Source organism: Ursus maritimus, unplaced genomic scaffold (assembly GCF_017311325.1).
Source record: "Ursus maritimus isolate PB19 unplaced genomic scaffold, ASM1731132v1 scaffold_35, whole genome shotgun sequence".
In the NCBI taxonomy this organism is placed as follows: Eukaryota; Metazoa; Chordata; class Mammalia; order Carnivora; family Ursidae; genus Ursus; species Ursus maritimus.
In genome coordinates this window covers 9,370,392-9,389,721 of record NW_024426119.1, presented here as the reverse complement: position 1 = coordinate 9,389,721, position 19,330 = coordinate 9,370,392, and the positions used below count along the sequence as shown (strand labels likewise).

General features: G+C 41.3%; 2 protein-coding genes across 11 annotated transcripts in view; both read right to left on the bottom strand.

Annotated features, from left to right (window-relative positions):
* Window positions 1–621: 621 nt before the first annotated feature.
* Window positions 622–10,274, bottom strand: CCNDBP1 (cyclin D1 binding protein 1). 2 transcript variants are annotated; one of them, XR_005831937.1, is made up of 11 exons: window positions 10,045–10,274; window positions 9,810–9,869; window positions 9,442–9,521; window positions 6,660–6,741; window positions 5,812–5,908; window positions 5,566–5,639; window positions 4,533–4,609; window positions 3,943–4,223; window positions 2,545–2,605; window positions 1,215–1,357; window positions 622–1,057 (listed from the first exon to the last, which is right to left on the bottom strand). XR_005831937.1 is itself a non-coding variant. In XM_040620517.1 (11 exons), the coding sequence occupies exons 1-11, from the start codon at window positions 10,151–10,153 to the stop codon at window positions 943–945; spliced, it is 1,083 nt and encodes a 360-aa protein (XP_040476451.1). In that variant the 5' UTR covers window positions 10,154–10,273; the 3' UTR covers window positions 622–942. The 2 variants fall into 2 exon arrangements, 1 of the variants encoding a protein (XP_040476451.1); XM_040620517.1 differs by having other exon boundaries at window positions 1,311–1,357; window positions 10,045–10,273.
* Window positions 10,275–10,509: 235 nt separating this feature from the next.
* TMEM62 (transmembrane protein 62) overlaps window positions 10,510–19,330 on the bottom strand; it is a 48,912-nt gene continuing 40,091 nt past the window's right edge. For 7 of the 9 annotated variants that reach the window (XM_040620512.1, XM_040620510.1, XM_040620505.1 and 4 more), the window contains 3 exons: window positions 16,128–16,232; window positions 14,029–14,147; window positions 10,510–11,359 (listed from right to left, as the gene is read on the bottom strand). In XM_040620512.1, the coding sequence (XP_040476446.1) occupies window positions 11,033–11,359; window positions 14,029–14,147; window positions 16,128–16,232 (551 nt within the window). In that variant the 3' untranslated portion in view covers window positions 10,510–11,032. The remainder of the gene's footprint in view (window positions 11,360–14,028; window positions 14,148–16,127; window positions 16,233–19,330) is intronic. The other 2 variants (XM_040620507.1, XM_040620508.1) reach the window with 1 other exon arrangement.

The window sequence follows — 19,330 nt, the reverse complement described above, 5'->3', positions numbered from 1 at the left end:
ATTTTGTATTTACATTTGGAAACACATGTCATGTATAACAGAACAATAATATAAGTATGCGTAAGAAAAACAAATCTGTTCTATAAAGTGGACAAACCTAATAAATGAGCTCAATACTAAAAAATAATTTTGGAAGCATGGATGGAATAATATTCAGGACTTAATGATAAGAATAATGATATTATATAATATGCTGAAGCACTCTGAGGAGTGCTGAAGTCATCTTCTCTAAATAAAGTCAGGTATTGGGTACCTGGGTGGCTCAGTCGGTTAAACATCTGCCTTTGGCTCAGGTCATGATCAAGTCCTGCATCAGGCCCCCTGCTCAGTGGAGTCTGCTTCTCCCTGTGCCCGTCCCCTCTGCTCATGCGCTCGCTCCCCCTCTCTCTCTCTCTCTCGCTCAAATAAATATCTTAAAAATTAAAAAATAAATAAAAATAAACAAAGACAGGTGTTTTTGTTCTAAATACAGTTCTGATCAGAATCAGATCTTTAGACCTATAAATCCAAATGAAAGCAATGTGCTAGTCTCAAACCACTGTATTTCTGGTAGAAAGAAACTTTGGAAGGGTACTTATTGAATTACCGGCAGATCAGCATTTTATTAAGACTATGAACATGTTAAGCAATGAAACAACACACTTTATTGTAAATAGGGAATAGGGCAGCTTCTACACAAATCTCTGAAAGGCGATTCAGGAACACAAACTCATGCTATTACCTTTTGAATCTAGCACAGAAAAATATATCACACTCATATAGCTTATAAATAATTGCCAGTCTGGCCTAACCAACAATCTTTGGTAATAGTGTCTCTTGACAAGTATGGACAGGAACTCCCTTTTGATCCAGAGAGCTCTAGCCCCCTTTTAAAAGCAGACATCAGAGGCTACCTGTGATAGTAAAGAAAGGAGAGAGGAGAGTACAAATGAGCCTGAAAACTCACAATTCAAGTTCATTCTGAGTGAGTTCCTTGATTCTGTTCATGCAGTGATCAACGGCGTTAATGAGTAAAGGGATCCAACTATCTTCCGGCTGTGGGGTCACATGACTTGCTCTGCAAATGGAATGGGGAAAAAGAGGAGTTAATCTTATACTGTCAGGGGAAAATCCTCTCACCAGGGAGCACAGAGGAAACTAGTAAGACAAGGCAAGTTTCTTTGTAGAAACTTCGCTGCTCCACAACCCAAGTGGAAAGAAAATACCACACCCACCTTCTTCCACTTCTTGAAGTGGGGCTTTGGGAATTGAGAATGACTGGATGGGTTTATTCTCAAAAAAGCTATTTGATGAGAAGTCCTCATACTCACTTAGTAATTTCAAGTGCCTTCTTTAAGACAGATACAAGTTTTGCAGACTAGAAAAGAAACAAAGAAATTACTCACCCTGAGCCCCACATAAAAAGGGAAGAAGAGCTAAGATATGTTAAAAGACTCAAGTAATAAAAAACTATATAAAAAAAAACCTTGAAGGAAACATAAAAACAAAAATTCTGATTAGATTAGGGTGGTAGGATTATAGGATTCTTCTCTATTTACGAAATCTTATTAATATTTTTGTTATAGCATTCCTATGTTTTTAAAATTTTTTTACTACTTTTAAATTTAAAAAACTAGAACAAGTTAGAATATAACCTGAATTTACCCCAACTGCTGATAGCTCCAAATATATAGCAGAAACAGCTAGTGTTCCTTTAAAAAAAAAATTTATGTACAGAATTTTAAGCACACCAATAACAAGATAAATGAGGACATACGTATGCCACCAATATATGGTACACATTTTAAAATTTTTATTTGGGGTAATTGACAAGGCATAAGATGTTTATTTCTTAGGACGTCAATTTTTAGAAAGTGAATGTGAAAAAAAAGTTAATGCCCAAAAGGATCCTATTCTACTTTAAGGTGTTCACACGCCGTGAAGATACATTTGATGAATTTAATTACCACCACCTAATTTATCAAGTATTTCTAAGACTGACAATTCTGAATGTAAGATATAAGCCATTTGGCAGTTTTACTTCTCTTCCCAGTGACTGTAGAGATAATCTGAGTCTCTAAAAGTAAGACAAGAGAATTCTCTCTAGCACAGGACCCAGGACTTGAAAAATAAAATAACACCAGATTTTTATAAAGAGCTTGACCCTCTGTAGTTAAATCACCCAATGTGTTTATATTAGAACACAGTATGTTTCTGGACACGTATTTTTGCCTACACCAGAAATCAAAAACTTAATGACTTTAAGTTAACAGGATCCTAAAGTACTGGGGTAATTCAGAATTTCTTTTCAAAGTAGCATTTTCTAAGGTCTTTGGGTTCTTCTAAGTGATTACCCAAGTGGTTATGGAAAAGAGTACTACCAGAACTCAAGGCTTCAGTAAATATTTATCAAGCAGAAATACATGTAAGAACTGTGACATTATTGCTGTTCTTCCATCCAAGTGTAACAAATAAATATATTCCCTATAGCTTAAAGGAAATACTAGTGGTTAGTGAAATCCTACCAGTTAGGTCAGTAGCTAGTCCCTCAAAGTTGGTACTTACGTTGATTCGCACAGTCAAGTGGCACATAGGTGGATATATGCTCAGAGCCAAATCATCCACACTAAGGGCAGAAAGCAAAAATAACCATTAACAAAAAAAGGAACAAAGCTCAACTGGGTGGTTTCCAGTACACAGTTAAGGATGTGACCAGTGAGAACCTAACTGTCCAATAAATGCCTATCAATTCCTTAAATTGGGCAACCAGAACCAATTCAACTGGTATTTACTGAACATACATATATACCCCATTTCACTAGGCAGCTGGGGGGAAAAAACTCCCTTGGCCCATAAGATAGGACATGACTAATTCAGTTAAAAATGGGAGGATCTGGAGGTGCCTGGGTGGCTCAGTGGATTAGGTATCTGACTCTTGGTTTTGGCTCAGGTCACGGTCTCCGAGTCTAAGGCTGGAGACTGACCCCCACCCCTCTGGGCTACGTGCTCAGTGGGGAGTCTGCTCCTCTTCTCCTCTCTCTGCCCCTCCCCTCCCCTCCTCACTGCTCTCGCTCTCTAAAATACTTTTTAAAAATGGGAGGATCTGAAACCATTAATTTAATAACTGATACAAGTGGAGCTCATCCATCAAACACACTCAAGTGGGCACTATTTTAACCAAGTGATGAAATTTAGTACCACCAATAATGGGACAAACTAACATTACGTGCCTTCCCCATATGATGCAATGAGAAGCACAAAACACTCAAGAATCTGATATCCTTGCCGAAAAAATATTTTAACTTGAATATAATCGATAATAATGAAAAAGACAATTACATGAATCTAGATTTTTGGATGCCTGCAAGACAACTGACCTAGATTCTTTAAAAAGTAAAAGTAAAAAAATACTAAAAAGGACAGTGACTATTATAGTTACAAAAGACTACAATCAAACCAGACTACTGCAAGAAATGACAACCAAATGCAATGTGACACCATGGCAGAACCCTGGATTAAAAAGAAAGAAAGAAAAAAAAAAAAGGCCATAAAATACATTTTAGAGACAAAAGAGGGAATTTGAATATTAAATATCATTCTATTCATTGTTAAATTTCTTGGATGTAATAACAAGAATATCTGTTCTTAGGAGATACACTCTGAAGTATTTAGGGGTGAAATGTCATTGATGTCTGCAACTTACTCTCAAATGGTTCAGGAGAAAAATGGCACATCCTACCAGAAATGGCACGTCCATACAGAAATAAACCAATATTGAAAAAAATGTGTGAACAACAGGTGAATCTAGATGAAGGGTATATGGGTGTTCACTGCAATACTTTTTCAACTTTCCTATAGGTTGAATATTTTTAAAATAAAAAACTGGGGGAAAAGCTTGGGGTGACAGCACAAGCTAAGATCATATGCTGCTGCTCACATGTTTCAAGTAGGGATCCCGCTTACCTAGGGCTGATCTCATCAGAAATATCCACAATGTCATCCAGCTGGGCCACCTGATCTTTCTTCCCATTCTCTGCCACTGAGATCCGGATTTTCTTCAGGCAGGCTTTGGATGCTCTCACCAGTGCAAGGCATGGGATTATGAGCTCTTGATCTTCCTCTGACCAATATAAGTCCCGATTGTTTGGACACCCCAACCCATCATCCTCTTCATCACCATGGTTGTCAGAGTTGTCCTCACTGTCATTTAAGAGGCCACAGTATGGGTCACATTCTTCCACAGCCTAAGACATGTCAAAAAAAAAAAAAAAGAGAGAGAGAGCCTGTTATACTTTCAGCATCATGTCTGAGTTATCCCAAAACATCAGCCAGCTACTTCACCAATGGCCACAGACTTGAATCACTTCATAAACTCTGTTCTCACTCTCCTAGCCTGGCAATGGACAGAGGGGAATGGTACTAAATCACACGCTGGCACGGGGTAGGAGATGGGAGTTGAAATCCAGGATTGAGGATGGGACTTTACTGAGTCAATGCTCAGGCCACCTCCTTTCTTTATATTCTCATCTACTATCATGGAGTTGTCCCCTCACCTGCTCCATTTCCTCATGTGCATCCTTCACAAAATCCACATTCTTTGTCAGCATTGAAAGGGCCGCAGCTTTGTTATCTATGAGTGAAAAATCAGAAGCACTAGAATAAAAGAAGAAACCTACAATTCTGTCAAGTCTGCAACTGACAACCAATAGTGTTCCCATTTGAGGAGAGCGCCCAGGAGAGTCAACAAGAGCAGTGGTTTAATGTAAAATTTGTTTAATACCATCCTCTGGGTACCCAGATAGGAGTTAAAAAGCTTTTCATCATTGGGGCGCCTGGGTGGCTCGGTCCTTAGGTGTCTGCCTTTGGCTTGTGTCATGATCCCAGGGGCCTGGGATTGAGCCCTGAGTCAGGCTTCCTGCTCAGCGGGAAGCCTGCTTCTCCCTCTCTCACTTCCCCTGCTTGTATTCCCTCTCTCGCTGTCAAATAAATAAATAAAAATCTTTTAAAAAAAGCTTTTCATCATTCACCACAAAAAATAAAATGGTCATACGAGAGGTGCCTAGATGGCTCAGTCGGTTAAGTGTCTGCCTTCGGCTCAGGTCATGATCCCAGGGTCCTGGGTTCGAGCCCCACATCTAGCTCCCTGCCCAGCTGGGAGTCTGTTCCTCCCTCTCCCTCTAGCCCCCACCCCACTTGTGCTCTCTCTCTCGATCACTCTCTCAAATAAATAAAATCTTTTTTAAAAAAGTGGTCACACAATGTTTTTCATCAAGGTCCTCTTGGATGAACACTGCTTTTGATCTAGCTGGCGCTACCTCGTAAGTGCTTCAGTGCATTCTGGGAAAGACCAGGAGAACAAACCACATTTGTTCAACAAGATAGGGCCACAGAAAGAGGGCTAAAAAAGTATGAGAACTAAAGACTGAGAAAAAATATTAATACTTATCTTTTGATATTGATAATAAACTATATGTATTCTACTAAACTATAAGTTAAAATACATCCGTGCTACAAAACTAGAAACTAGATAGGAGAGAACTGTCTTTGGCCAGAAGAATCAATGGCTTGTTTCCCACTCTCACCCACCTCTTGGTATCCGAGGCACCTGCTGGCATGCAGTCCAGACACTGTTGTAGGAAATAAGGTCACTGTTCTCTGGGCTAGAGAAAGGAATCAATAAGGATATATAAGGTTCCTCTCTCCTTAGAAGCTCCTTCCTGCTAGTCATCATTCTTGGCTGTTAGTAACTTTGCTGTTGAAATGAGTTTTTTTCCCCCCTCCCTGAAGCAAGAAACCTCATTAACTTGATAACCCCAACTGAGGCATTACTACCTCTGAGCTGGAGTAATGAAAAGCACATCCACAAGTTGAGCCATTCCATCTACGATGTCCAGAGTGGCGTTCCGTACCAGCTTTCTCAGGGTGATTCCTGGAGAAACCCAAAGACTAAGTAGCCTGGTCTTCTTTCCAGAAGTCACCATCTGCTTTCTTGAGAGTTTAAGCCCTTCAGAACTTGAGGTAATGTGCACCCACATGCTTTAATTGGAGTGCCAACACAAAACTCAGGTCTTATGTATTTCCCCAAGTCATTTTCTTGCTCCTCCCACCATTCCTGAGTACTGTTCTCCAAAACAGATCTGGAACAAAATCTTTCCGTGACAGCATGTATCCATTCATTAAGGTCAATGGTCCCTTGACAACTGTGGATGAAACACTTGAAGTTTAAACCACCTGTGACTAACCTGAAGATCTATGAGACATGTATTCATTTATAATTTTGGCACAATCATAATCAACGCATTTATCTATGGGCAGAGCTGGAGCTCACTTAACCATAAGGGAGCTGAGAAACAGGGTGTGATGTAATATGGGTGGAGGAGTTCGGAGAGGCCCCTATAGATCTAGCATCCGTAGCGGTTAGAATGGGTTAGACAGGGAGGAGCCAGTGAGAATTAAAAGCCTTACAGTCAGGCACAGCAGGGAAGACAGTACCACAGCAACCGTACCTTAGCATAAAGGCTTATTTATGGAGGTCACTGATGTTATAAAATTATCCTTGAGTGCATTTTATGGGAAAAAGTTATATTACATGCTCAAACTGAGAAAAAGGTAAAAGTCTCAGGACACAAGCTGTCATTACTAGCTATAAACCAAACATTTCTGCGTACACAGTGGCTTACCCTGATCCTTGGGAAGTGAATAGTACACTGCAATGATTGCCTTGACGGCAGCACGGACTTGTTCACAGAACCTCTGGGTTTCCTATGAGGTGATGGATCAATTTCAGAATGAAAAAAAAATGGATTAGATTCATCAGCTCATCTACTGTAGAAGAGAGCAGACGTCTGTACGGCATGATCTACAGGCATTTTCTGTAGTCCTATTATGACTTAGGCCTGGTGCTGTTCTTGCCACATAGCAGAGAGGAGTTAGCTGGACCAGAGAATGAGGTGACAACTCAATAAAACATTAAGAAACAGCAGGAAAAACCTACTCCTAATACTCTACATCCTGAGATACTCATGATCTGCTGTAAGATATTCACCATATCTTAGACCAGGAGTTGACAACTACGGCCTATGGTCCAAATTAGGCCCACTGCCAGTTTTTATAAATAAAGTGTTAGTGGCACACAGCCACACTCTTGTTTACATATTACCTCCAGCTTTGTTCTCACTGCAAGGACAAACTGAACTAGTTCACCTGCAAAGCCTAAAATATTTACTATCTGACTTTTTAGAGAAAAGTTTGCCAACCCTTACACCATTCATTAGCCAGGTGTCTGATCTTTCTCTCTAAGAGAATCACAATATACCTAAAGGTAATTAGCATAGACTCTACATTGCTCAATGTTGACTATTTTCCTTCTAAGCAGTCACTGGCTTTCTCCTATCTTCCTTGTCCTCACTTTTCTGCTAAATTCTAAGCCAGTGCTACGTAAAATGTAGTCCACAGACTGGTGCCAGTCCGTGAACAGTTACCAGTCTGGAATGGTGGATAAGCACAGTGACTGAGAGTGTTCAAAATTTTTTATGGCAATGTGGCATTGCTTCAACATCCAAACTCATTAAAAAGAAAAGCCATTCTTCAGTAAACTAATGTGCTAAGATCCTAAGAAAACAATCGTCAAATACATATAATTCAAATAAAACTTTTCACCTATGAATGAAACCACTGTCCTGAGCATGTAGAGAAAAATAGTTTTATGCTACCTCCTCATGGTATCCTACTAGCTATGAATTTTAGCAACAGGTCCTGAATATACTTGAAAGAAAGGAGGCAACAGATAAAAAAAAATAAGGTAATATTACTCCCTTTAAAATAAATATTGACTTTCTTGCACAAAGCTTTTAAAATGCTCTCGAACAATTCATTTCTTATTTTCTCATCATAGATCTCTGGGGCCTATGGGGGAAGAGAGTTTATCATTGTAGGTTTAGCCAAAGAATATTTTTTCATTTCAAAACATCTGGATATATAGATTGAAAAAGAGAATGAAACTATTATGAAAACCAAATAAGGCAATGAATATGGCATTTTTAAATAACTGTACTTCTAAATTAAGTATACCTAGTTCTAGAAAAACAGCATAAGGCATACCTGGTCATAGGCAACATGTTTACTTTCATCGGTTTTACAATAACAGGTTATTTAAAAACGCATAAATTTGGGGTGCCTGGGTGGCCCAGTCGGTTAAGTGTCTTTGGCTTGTGTTGTAATCTCGGGGTCCTGGGATTGAGCCCCAAGTTGGGCTCCCTGCTGAGCTTCTCCCTTTGCCCCTCCCCATCACTCGTGTTCTCTAATAAAATATTTTTAAAGATAAAAATAAAAATGCATAAATTCTTGTTCCAGCAATTCCACTTCCCAGAGGTTTTTTTTGTTTTGTTTTGTTTTTTTACTGATAGGCATACATACAAAGATTGTCCTAGGCAATTTATCGCAGCACTGTTTGTAAGAGTTACAAGCTGGAAAGAGCTTAAATGTCCACATAAAGTATTGGTTAAATAAATTATGGTTATATCCACTCTATTGAATACCATGCAGCATTACAAAGAACTGAGCAACTTTATATGTGCTGCTAAGAATCAATGTGCAATCCATGTTGTTAATTTTTTTAAAAAAGGAAGGACCAGAAAAGTTTTTATGGTATCCTATCATTTGTGTAAAAAAAGAAGCAGGCAGGGGCATCTGGGAGGCACAGCGGTTAGGCGTCTGCCTTCGGCTCAGGGCGTGATCCCGGGGTTAGGGTATCGAGCCCCACATCAGGCTCCTCCGCTATGAGCCTGCTTCTTCCTCTCCCACTCCCCCTGCTTGTGTTCCCTCTCTCGCTGGCTGTCTCTATCTCTGTCGAATAAATAAATAAAATCTTAAAAAAAAAAAAAAAAGAAGCAGGCACATACACATAAGCATGTATATGCATTGAATATATATGGAATAAGGGAAATATAAACTTTTTAGCACACTTAACTTTGACATCTTCTGAATTTTATACTGTATATGTTACTGATTAAATATAAAAAGTAATTCGATACAAAAAAGGTATTATGTAGTATAACATAAAAGGTAGTTTAGACACCATAGACCCTAATTTCAGTCCTAGCTCCCCTGCTTATTTACCTTAACCTGAGCCTCTAAGCCTGTTTACTCATCTGTCAGATGGGAATCACCTACGTGAAAATACCTAGGCAAATAGCGAGTGTTTTAAAAAATATGTACCAGAAAGGAAATAACCAGGAAGAACTGCAGATTGAACCGATACCTATTTAGAAGACCTGCCTACGCAATGCCAGGTACCGCACGTGGCAATTTGGCCTTCACCGCAATCCTGTGAGGTGAGAACGGCAATCCTATTGGACAGGTGTGGAAAATAAATCTCCTGGCTTAAGTGTAAAAGGTGGAAAGAAAATGACTGGATTCCTCATGAACGAGGCAGCACAAGGACTGCAGGAAAGTAAAGCCCACCTGTGGAGAAGGCAGTGGAACTCGAGAGAAGATTTCAGTCAGAGTTGTGGCTTCCCGTGACACGTTCACAGCTGCCTCGTCTGAGGGATGACAGAGGAGGAGGGAGGAGCCGGTATGTTAGTGCCAAAAGGTCAGCCTGCACCTGCTGCAGGACTTGGACGATGTCAGCCTTACCCGCTAAGTCTCAAAAACACCTCCCCAAATCAATGTTTCATATCCCAAGCTCCGAAGTGCAAGGGAAGGGTAAGGTGAAGTATCCCCACTGAGAAGATGCGGCGCGGGGGCGTGGGGGGGGGGAGCGGGAGGGAAAGGGGTCGGTACACTGGAAGGGATGAGAAATACAAGTCCCCAACAGGAGAGGCACTCACTGAGTCTCCTCCAAAACGTCTCAGGATTAAACTCCTTGGTGGTCTCTCGGGCTTCGCCGACTAGTGGGTATGGCACGAAGGCCGGGCGGAGGCACAAGGAAGAGTACAAGTAAGCCGAGCCACCCCCGGCCCCCACCTCCACCGCCCGAGCCCCCACCCCCGCCGGCGCCACAGCCGGCCTCTTCCCGAACCAAGCCCGCCCCTGCGGTCGCCTGTCTCAACGGCGTCAGCTCACCCCGCACTCCAGGCAGGAGCAACCGCAGCTCCACTGCCAAGTGCCGGATCTGCTCCAAAGGCGGAGCTGGGGTGGGGACTGCCGCTGTCGGTGCAGCTGCGCTCGCCATCTCAGTAGCTCGCCTGGAACCTCCAGACAAAAGCGGCCACGGAAGCTGCCAGGGCCGCAATGCAGTAGGCGCTCTACTTCCGGGAGTCACAGACCCGGGTTCGTTTCCGACAACAACCCGCCCGGCCCCGCCCCAGAGCACCCGCCACACCCCTTCTGATCCCCCGAGGCGGGGCCTCGCCTTTCTTCCGCTCCGGAGGTCCGGCCCCGCCTCCTCTCGGCCCCAGGGGCCCGGCCACGCCTCCGCCTGTCCCCGGAGGTTCCGGCCACGCCTCCTCCCGTCCCCAGGGGCCCGGCCACGCCTCGTCACGCTTCCGGAGGTCTGGCCACACACGCAACGCCCAGTCGGAGTTCTTATTCATCACTCTTTTATTTGATAAGCTGAAAGCACCCCCACCTAAAGAAGCCGAGAGCCCTTAGACCCGAGGGAAAAAACGACTTGGAACTAATATCTCAAGGGTAGTCAGGGGAGGGCCCCAGGTCGGACTGCTTCCCTGCCCCTAAAGTGGCACCTTTACCGGCTGCTGAGTTCCACATACTGTGCTAGGTACTTTACACGAGGTAAACTTAAATTTTAATACAGTGAGCTTCTCATACTCCCCCCCCCCACACACCGCAGCCCTGACCCTGTGGATCTCCTGATTAGAACTTCCTCTTCACAAAAGTAAATCAATCCTCCCTCTTCTTGGAGAAGGAAGGAATCATGGCATTATTTAGATTTTTCTGCAGTCCATTCTGCAGGAATCAATAGTGGGTAATCCCCCCCAATCCCAGATGTCCAGGGTGCAGCAGCTTGCTGAAGCTTCCCCACCAGCACTGGCCTTCCACCTGCTGCTGGGGCAGAGGCCTGGGCTACAGAGGCAGATGGTGAGGTAAGCCTTCAGGAGCTCAAGTGGCTTTTTAACTGTGCTATGAAGGTTCCAAGCTCAGTAGAGTTCAGAGTCCACACGCAACGAATGATAACAGGTGTCAACAGTGTCAACCAGGTCCGCAAAGGGGAGAAGAAAAAGGCCAGAGCACCATATGTCATGTGAAGAAAGTAGCAGGAATAAATCTGCCAGATGTACAACAGTAACATAAGTAGGTGAACGGGTATAATTTTCAAGTATTTTCCTTGATGGAGATGAGACCGAAAGTTGTGACCAAAGCACCGCTGCAGCAAGCTCCAACACAGGTAAGCCATCAAGGGTATGTTAAAAAATGCTAGCTGGAAAGAGAAGCAGAACAGAACCATTAGCTTATTAGCAAGACCTTAGAGGGGCGGGTCTCATTAATGCATTATTGGTGGCTCCGAAGAATGTGCTGCTATCTCTCTTGGGGGTTAACTCTGATTCTTTATGCTTCAGTCACACTTGTTTATAGTATTCACAAGAAGTGACTTATCATTGTGTATCTGCCTGTATCCTCTTGTTCATATTAAAAGTAGGTATCATTTATATTGAAGCCCTCAGGAATGTTTAAGGTGGAAATGAATATATGCATATATGTACATACACACACACTTCTTTTTGGCAGAGTGAGGGGGGACTTAGATATCAATATTTTTTTCTTATATCTGTATTTTTTAATTTTTTTTATTTTAAGTAAACTTTACACCACACATGGGCTCAAAATCAGAACCCCAAGGTCAAGAGTCTCATGCTCCACCAACTAAGCCAGCCAGGCACCCCCATTACCTCTCTATTTTTGATTAAAGTAGCATCATGACTACTGGAATATGAATCAGAAGATTTAAATTATAATCTAAGTTTTGCTGCTGTATGATTCATTCATTCATTCATTCATTCATACATTCATTCACCAGATAATTATTGTGTGCCCATTACATGGTAGGCATGATGCTAGGCTCTAGGCTAAGGACAGAGTGTCAAACAACTCAGAAAGGACGCATCATAGAGCTCACATTCTAAAAGAGAGAGGAGAGACCAGAAAAATAAACGCAAAAGATCACTACAGTTGTGATACATTCAACGAAGGAAATAACTGGGTCACAAGAGGGTAACTGAAAGAGGGGTTCTCTGAGGCCTGAAGAACAGGAATGACTCCATGGAAGGAAGTGCATTCCAGGCAGAAGAAACAAATAAAAACCCCTGAGGTTCCTGGGAGAGTCCTTGGCCTATTTAAGACCCATAAGCCTGGAACTTGATGAGCCCGGCGGAAACTGAGGCAGTCAGCAGGACCCAGATCATGTCACTGCTCTGCTTAACGCGCTGATTTGCAGCTGAGGAGTGAGCTGATTAAGGTTTTAAAAGGACAACAGTGGATGCTCTGTGGCAAACTGAGAGTAGCGAGGCAAGGGCAGCAGTGGGAAGACCAATCTGGGGTTCGTGCAGTAGCCCGGGCAAGAAATAATTATGAGTTAGGCTAGCGTGGTGGTAACAGAGATGAAGAGAAGTGGTGGATTCAAGATGTGAATTGGAGGGAGATCAAACAAGGTATTACTTGCTAATAAATTAGATATAGGGTATTAGAGGGAAAGGGAAAAATTAAAGATATATCCTAGAAAAACTTATGAAATTGGAAAGAACTGGGGGAGGAACAGGTTTGGGGTAGAAACTAAAGGTCCTATTAGACACATAATATTGAGATGCCTGTTAGATACCTAAGGGAAGATGTGAAATGGCAGATGGACATATAGGCACCTGAAGTGCAGAGAACAAGGTTAGGGCAGAGATAACACATTTGGGAGCCACGGGCCTAGATGATACATAAAATCCACTAGTGGTGTACTATTTATTAAAATAGGAATATAAACCCCACCTTTTAGTAAGGCTCAGGTTTTATTTGGTCTAAGAGTGCTCCTGAGAGACCACCTCCATCTACATAATAGAAAACTGAACCAGATTCAGGACCTACTCACATATAAAATGCTGCTGTTATACAGAGAATGTTCTGGTCTGTGGTCAGTGTTTACTAGGCAGAAGTCTTCCCTGTTTGTCTCTAATCCTGCTGATCACCTTTTACTGTCCTGTTATGAGGCTGTGAGTTCATTCTGAACAACGTTTTTTGGATCTCTTCCCAAACAAGAGATCATCATCTGAGATTTTAGTACCTTTAGCCCCATTAGGTGAATAAAATACACAAATAGGTAAATACTTTTCAAACGTATATACAGAGATTTGCTACTGGTCAGTTTTTTGTTTGTGTGTTTCGTTTCTTTCTTTTTTTAAAAAATATTTTATTTACTTATTTAAGAGAGAGCGCACAAGCAGGGGGAGAGGGAGAAGCAGACTCCCCGCTGAGCAGGGAGCCTGATGTGGGGCTTGATCCCAGGACTCTGAGATCATGCCTGACCTGAAGGCAGATGCTTAACTGACTGAGCCACCCAGGCACCCCTGTGTGTTTCTTTTAAAGAAATCTTAATTCACATGTAAACCTAACCTATCAGTGTTTTCCCAAACAAGCGGCAGCTAAGACATCACTGAAAAGCCCAGGTCTGGTGCTTGCCCAGTGCAGCTTCCACTAGACAAGTGACCAAATCTTCTGGTCTATTTTTCCTTTCCTCCTCTGAAACATCTTCCTTCTTCATTATCATAATCAATTTTGGTTTACTTATTTATTCTACTATAAGTACCTTATTTCATTTTTTATCAATGGAAAAGTACAGTAAAACAAACTACAAAAACAAAAATCTCACTTTTTATAAACACTTCCTGCCAAAATGTATTTTAGATGTTTACAAGAGAGTGGTGGAAGAAAGAGCTTAGGAAGCACTTGAAAAACAAACAAAATACAAAATATTAAAGATTGCCCTTCCAGTAAATTAGGAAATATGATCCATGGTGTTTAGTTTGAGGCTCTGGACTTAATTCGTAACTGTTATGCAATTAGTCCGAAAGGCCAAGGCATTCTTACATTCCATTTCTGACTTCTTACCTGCAGAATTCCAACTACAAATGTTAGGCTGCCTTGTAGGAAATGTCCATCAACAAACATCCCAAAGGAAAAGCAGCAACCCAATTTGCCTTTAGTGATCTCACCAACAAACCATGGTCCTGAAAGAGGCAATGGGCACAAAAGGAGAAGAATAAATAACTATGATTCTGATTATATAAATCACAAGGTGCATTTATAGGAATAACAAAGAAGTATGAGAGTAGCTGTTGATAAGCATTTTATTGGCATAATTTTTCTTCTTTACTGATCTCTCTGTTGTACCATACATCCTAGCTAACCAACCACTTGCTCCTTTGCTCCACTTTGTCTGATTATAAAATCATCTGAGTATATGCTATACTTGAATAGATTCCAGAAACAGGTCAGAGTATGTTCAGAAACTTTAGAAGATTCTGTGGCAATAATAATCTCAATATAATGCATTAACATGTCCTTTAAGAAGCAGAGAGGTGTTCTATGGAAGTTAATTTTCCAGATAACTGATATTTACTCCTTTAAGCAATAAAACTTCAACCAGTTTCACCTTTCTAAAACGCACTTCTTCTCTTTCTTATTAATATTAATGAATGCATTCTGACCTTTTCTTGCTGACCCAAGTCATTACTTTGTACATCAACTATACACTAAAGGTTAATGTGTACAAAATTTAACTTGGTGCTTTAATTTTTCATTTAGAATGCCAGAATGACTTTTCTCTCCTCCCTATTATTTACTGCCCTTTCTAGTGTGCAGGTTTCTGGAACTACTATTTTGTCAAGAATGATTAATGGACAGTCAAGACTTCCTTTCTCAAAATGCAAATACCATCGTCTGCTGGTAAGAATAGGGTTCAGCTTTAAAAAGTCATAGGTAATTTTCTCAGATGTTACTATATGACCTCCACTAGACACACAGTCTAAAAAAGTGTTTTTCCTGCAAGTTTCAACTTTTAAACATGGAGCAACTTCTGCCCCTTTAATGTTTTCTTTTACAGCCAAGAACCAAATCATGTGCTTTCCCTTCTGGTGTAAGGCGACTATCTAAAATAGCTTTAACCTATCCTCTAACAAGGAAACTGACCTCCAAAGGGCCATCTGCCATAGCCTGGTACACAGAATTCTAGAGTGTTATATTTTTTATCTAACTACTCTCTGTTCTCTGGTGGGAGTTACTAATGAGCAAAGAAAAGTCCTGAGGTGGTATAAAGTATAAGACAAAGACTAAGCAACATGCAGGCTAATCTACTCCTGACTTTTAGTTACTAAAGAACATTAGTAAAAACTTTAAAAACGGAACCACAGTGCTTCCTGCTTCCATAAGTGGCTAAGTGACTAAGTACAGGGTATAATAATATAACAAAAGAACTTGGACATGCCTGAACTCATTGCTCATCTCAGTTTTTTTGTTTTGTTTTGTTTTGTTTTTTTTTAAGATTTTATTATTTATTTGTCAGAGAGGGAGAGAGTGCACAAGCAGTGCAGGCAGAGGGAGAAGCAGGCTCCCCACTGAGCAGGGAGCCTGACGTGAGACTCGATCCCAGGACTCTGGGATCATGACCTGAGCCGAAGGCAGACACTTAACTAACTGAGCCACCCAGGCATCCCTCGGTTTCTTTTTTGAGCTGAGTTTTTAAGAGGCATACATAAGTAAATATTCACTGAACTATATATTAGGCATTGTGCTTAGTGCTGGGCATAGAGGTGAACAAGACAGACAAGAAGACCTCAGTGGATATTCTAATGAGGGAAGAGATGATGAATACAGAAGATAATCATAGATTCTGATAAAGTAATGAAGGAAATAAAAAGTGTGATGAAATAAAGGATAAAACTTAAAGGTAGTAAAGAAGGCTGCTCCGTACACACATACTAATTCTTAAATGGTCTTCTCAGCTTAAGTTAAGTCAGTGTCAACTAAATGTCCTTTAAACATGTCAGGAAAGAACTTTATTTCCTAAGACCATGTTCCCGGAAATGATTTATGAAGAAGCCATGTGCCGTTCATTATGCTCTCAAGAGTCTAAATGACTCTATTGTCAAAATTCTCCATGTATCCTTTGGCGGAATTCTCCACAATCTCAGGTTTCCTAATTGACTTACCCAGTGCTGTATATAGGGTTAGCAACAACACAGAATAGTAGAAGATGTTTAGTTTGCTCAGGACGTGGAGGGAAAATGAGGTCAAATTTATAAATCCTGGAGACCCTAAACAGAATACATTTGAAAAAACCCAATGAGCACATAAAGTTCAATTTCTTTTTTTTTTTAATTAGTTTCAGAGGTAGAGTTTAGTGATTCGTCAGTTGCATACAACAACATCCAGTGCTCATTACTTCAAGTGCCCTCCTTAATGCCCATCATCCAGTTACCCCATCCTCCCACCCAACTCCCCTCCAGCGACCCTCAATTTATTTCTTAGAGTTAAGAGTCTCTTATGGTTTGTCTCCCTCTCTGATTTCATCTTATTTTATTCTTCCTGCCCTTCCCCTATGTTCATCTGTTTTGTTTCTTAAATTCCACATGAGTGATATCATATGATATTTGTCTTTCTCTAAGTTCAATTTCTTTATAACATTTTCTAGAAGACTTCCATGGGCTATCATCTGTTATGTGGTAACTATACAGATGACACCACTTTAAATTCAGAAGTTGGCAGGAATCCTGATAAGCCAGTCCGCTTAGAATTGCAGAGGGTAGGAGGTTCAAAGCAATGGTGTAGTTGGGAGACACGCACGTGCACACATATGCACACACACTTTTAAATGATTAAACATGTAGGTCTGAAATATAGTGCTGTGCTCAAAGTCTCTGTTTTCTATGGGACTTAGTATCCAAATGTACAAACTTCCGAATGGTATATCAAAATATATCAAAGAAATATCAAAATTTCTCCAGTCTAATCTTAAGTATGAATATCCATCCAATATTTTTTTCCCTGATGTGACATAGCTCTTAACTCACAGCTATCCTCTTACTCCAACTGAAAGGGATCCCTAAAGCTCTTCAAATTAACATCTCTTAAAATACAGTGCCAAAAATGCCAAGCATATGGGCTTCACACAGAGAAGCTCCATTCTGTGGCCACAGACTAGAGTATCACAGATCCTTAACTCAGGAATGAGGTTTCACTCGTGTGTGGCTGGTCATAAACCGGTCAGCAGAAGACTATGATAGGAAGCTCGGTATACACTGAGCACCCCTAGAGATGAAAACTATTGAAAGAACCGGTCCCAATGAAAGACAGCCTGATGTAAGTTCAACAGTATGTCTTTCCTAATAGGCCAACATATCCATTTTGTACTTAAAACACTGTTCAGCCTGACGCTTGATTTTGTACAAAACCTGATTATATATGACCTTTCCCACTTTATCTGTTACATTCCTGCTACTCATTCCTCTCTTAGATTCTTTCTTGTTCTAGTCTGGTACTTCTCAAAGTATTCATCTACATATCCACCTATAATATTTATTTATTTTTAAAGATTTTATTTGAGAGAGAGAGAGTGAGTGAGTGAGCACAAGTTGGGGAAGGGGCAGAGGGAGAAGCAGACTCCCCACTGAGCAAGGTAGCCTGACATGGGGCTTGATCCCAGGACCCTGAGATCATGACCTGAGCCGAAGGCAGACACTTAACCAACTGAGCCACTCAGGTGCCCCAGTAATTATTATTTATTATAAATAAATAATCCGTCAGCCTTGGAGGCAGCTATGCTTTAAACAATAAGCATAAACTTTAAACATGATTTTTTTATTTTGGCAATACATTAGAATAACCTGGGGGAACTCTGAGAAAATACTCATGCCCAGGTCTCCCTCAACAGAGATTCAGATTTAATTGGCCTGAGGGAGAGGGGAAGCTTAGGCTGCAACCCAGGTGATTCTAAGCAGCCAGGACTGAGAAATACTGCTGTAGTCAGAGCTGAACATCTCAGCCTTGACTGCCCACTGGAATTATCTGGGGAGCTTTATAAAATACTGATGCTTAGGTCCTACTCCTAGCGATTCTGACACCATCGGTCTAGGGTACTACGTAGACACCGAGATTTTAAAAGTCTCCCAGGAGGGGCGCCTGGGTGGCTTAGTCGTTAAGCATCTGCCGTCGGCTCAGGGTGTGATCCCGGAGTCCTGGGATGGAGCCCCGCATCAGGCTCCTCCACTGGGAGCCTGCTTCTTCCTCGCCCACTCCCCCTGCTTGTGTTCCCTCTCTCCCTGGCTGTCTTTCTCTCTGTCAAATAAATAAATAAAATCTTAAAAAAAAAAAAGTTTCCCAGGAGATTCTAAGGTGCAGTCAAAGTTGAGAAGTGTTGTTTAAAGAAAAGAAATGACCTGGGGCCAGAAGACTTAGGTTTTGAGTCTCTCCTTTATCTCTTATTAGCGATGAGACTTTGAACAACCTTCACAACCTCCCCAGTCCTTAGTGTCCTCATCTTTAAAACGGGGACAATAATACCTATTTCACAGGGCTGCTGTGAGGATTGAGATAATGTAAGTAAAAATATGTTGTAAATTTTAAATAACTACACATAGATATTAGAATCCCCAGAGAATGAGGCTGGGGCCCTCCCTTAAATATTTATTTATTGACATTATATGCAGGAACGTATATGTGTGCAATAATGCTTCTTCAACTTCCTCACAGATTTTGTGAAAATCTGTCTAGGCAGGAAAACATTCAGTAGGATGTGTACACTCCCGCTGTAGTTACTGTTGAGTCATTGCTACGGTACTCCCCTCCCCTACAATCAGTCCCTGATCCCAGGGATTCATTCAAGCCAGGAAGGGGTAAGGAAGAGTCAATTCAACAAGTATTTATTGTCTGTTATGCACACATTCAGTGCTGGGTGCTGTGAGAAACAGGAAAGTAGAAAACACGAGCTCCCATATTGAGGAACTTCCAGTCTGGTTGAGGAGAAAATGTATCTGTACATTTGGGGTGGTTACATAAAGCAAGGTCACTGACTGGCCAAGTATAGCACTAATTGTCAGGAAGGACTACAGGGATTCAGAGAAGCAAGAGCTCATTATGACCTGGAAGGGTGCAGAAAATGGTATGGAAAAAGAGGGTTTGAGGCGAGCGCTAAAGGAGGCTAAGATTTAGATAAGTTTAGAAAAATAACTTAGAGATAATAGCCTAGGCAAAAGCATAGAAGCGGGAATGAGTATGGTGTGTGTAGGGAACAGTGGAAAATTATCTAGGCTGAAATACAGGTAACTGGTTGAAGATGCGGCTAATGAGAGGAGGACCTTTAATATCTGGCAGAGATGTTCGGTCATTTTGAGCTATATTGTGATTCCCCCCCCCC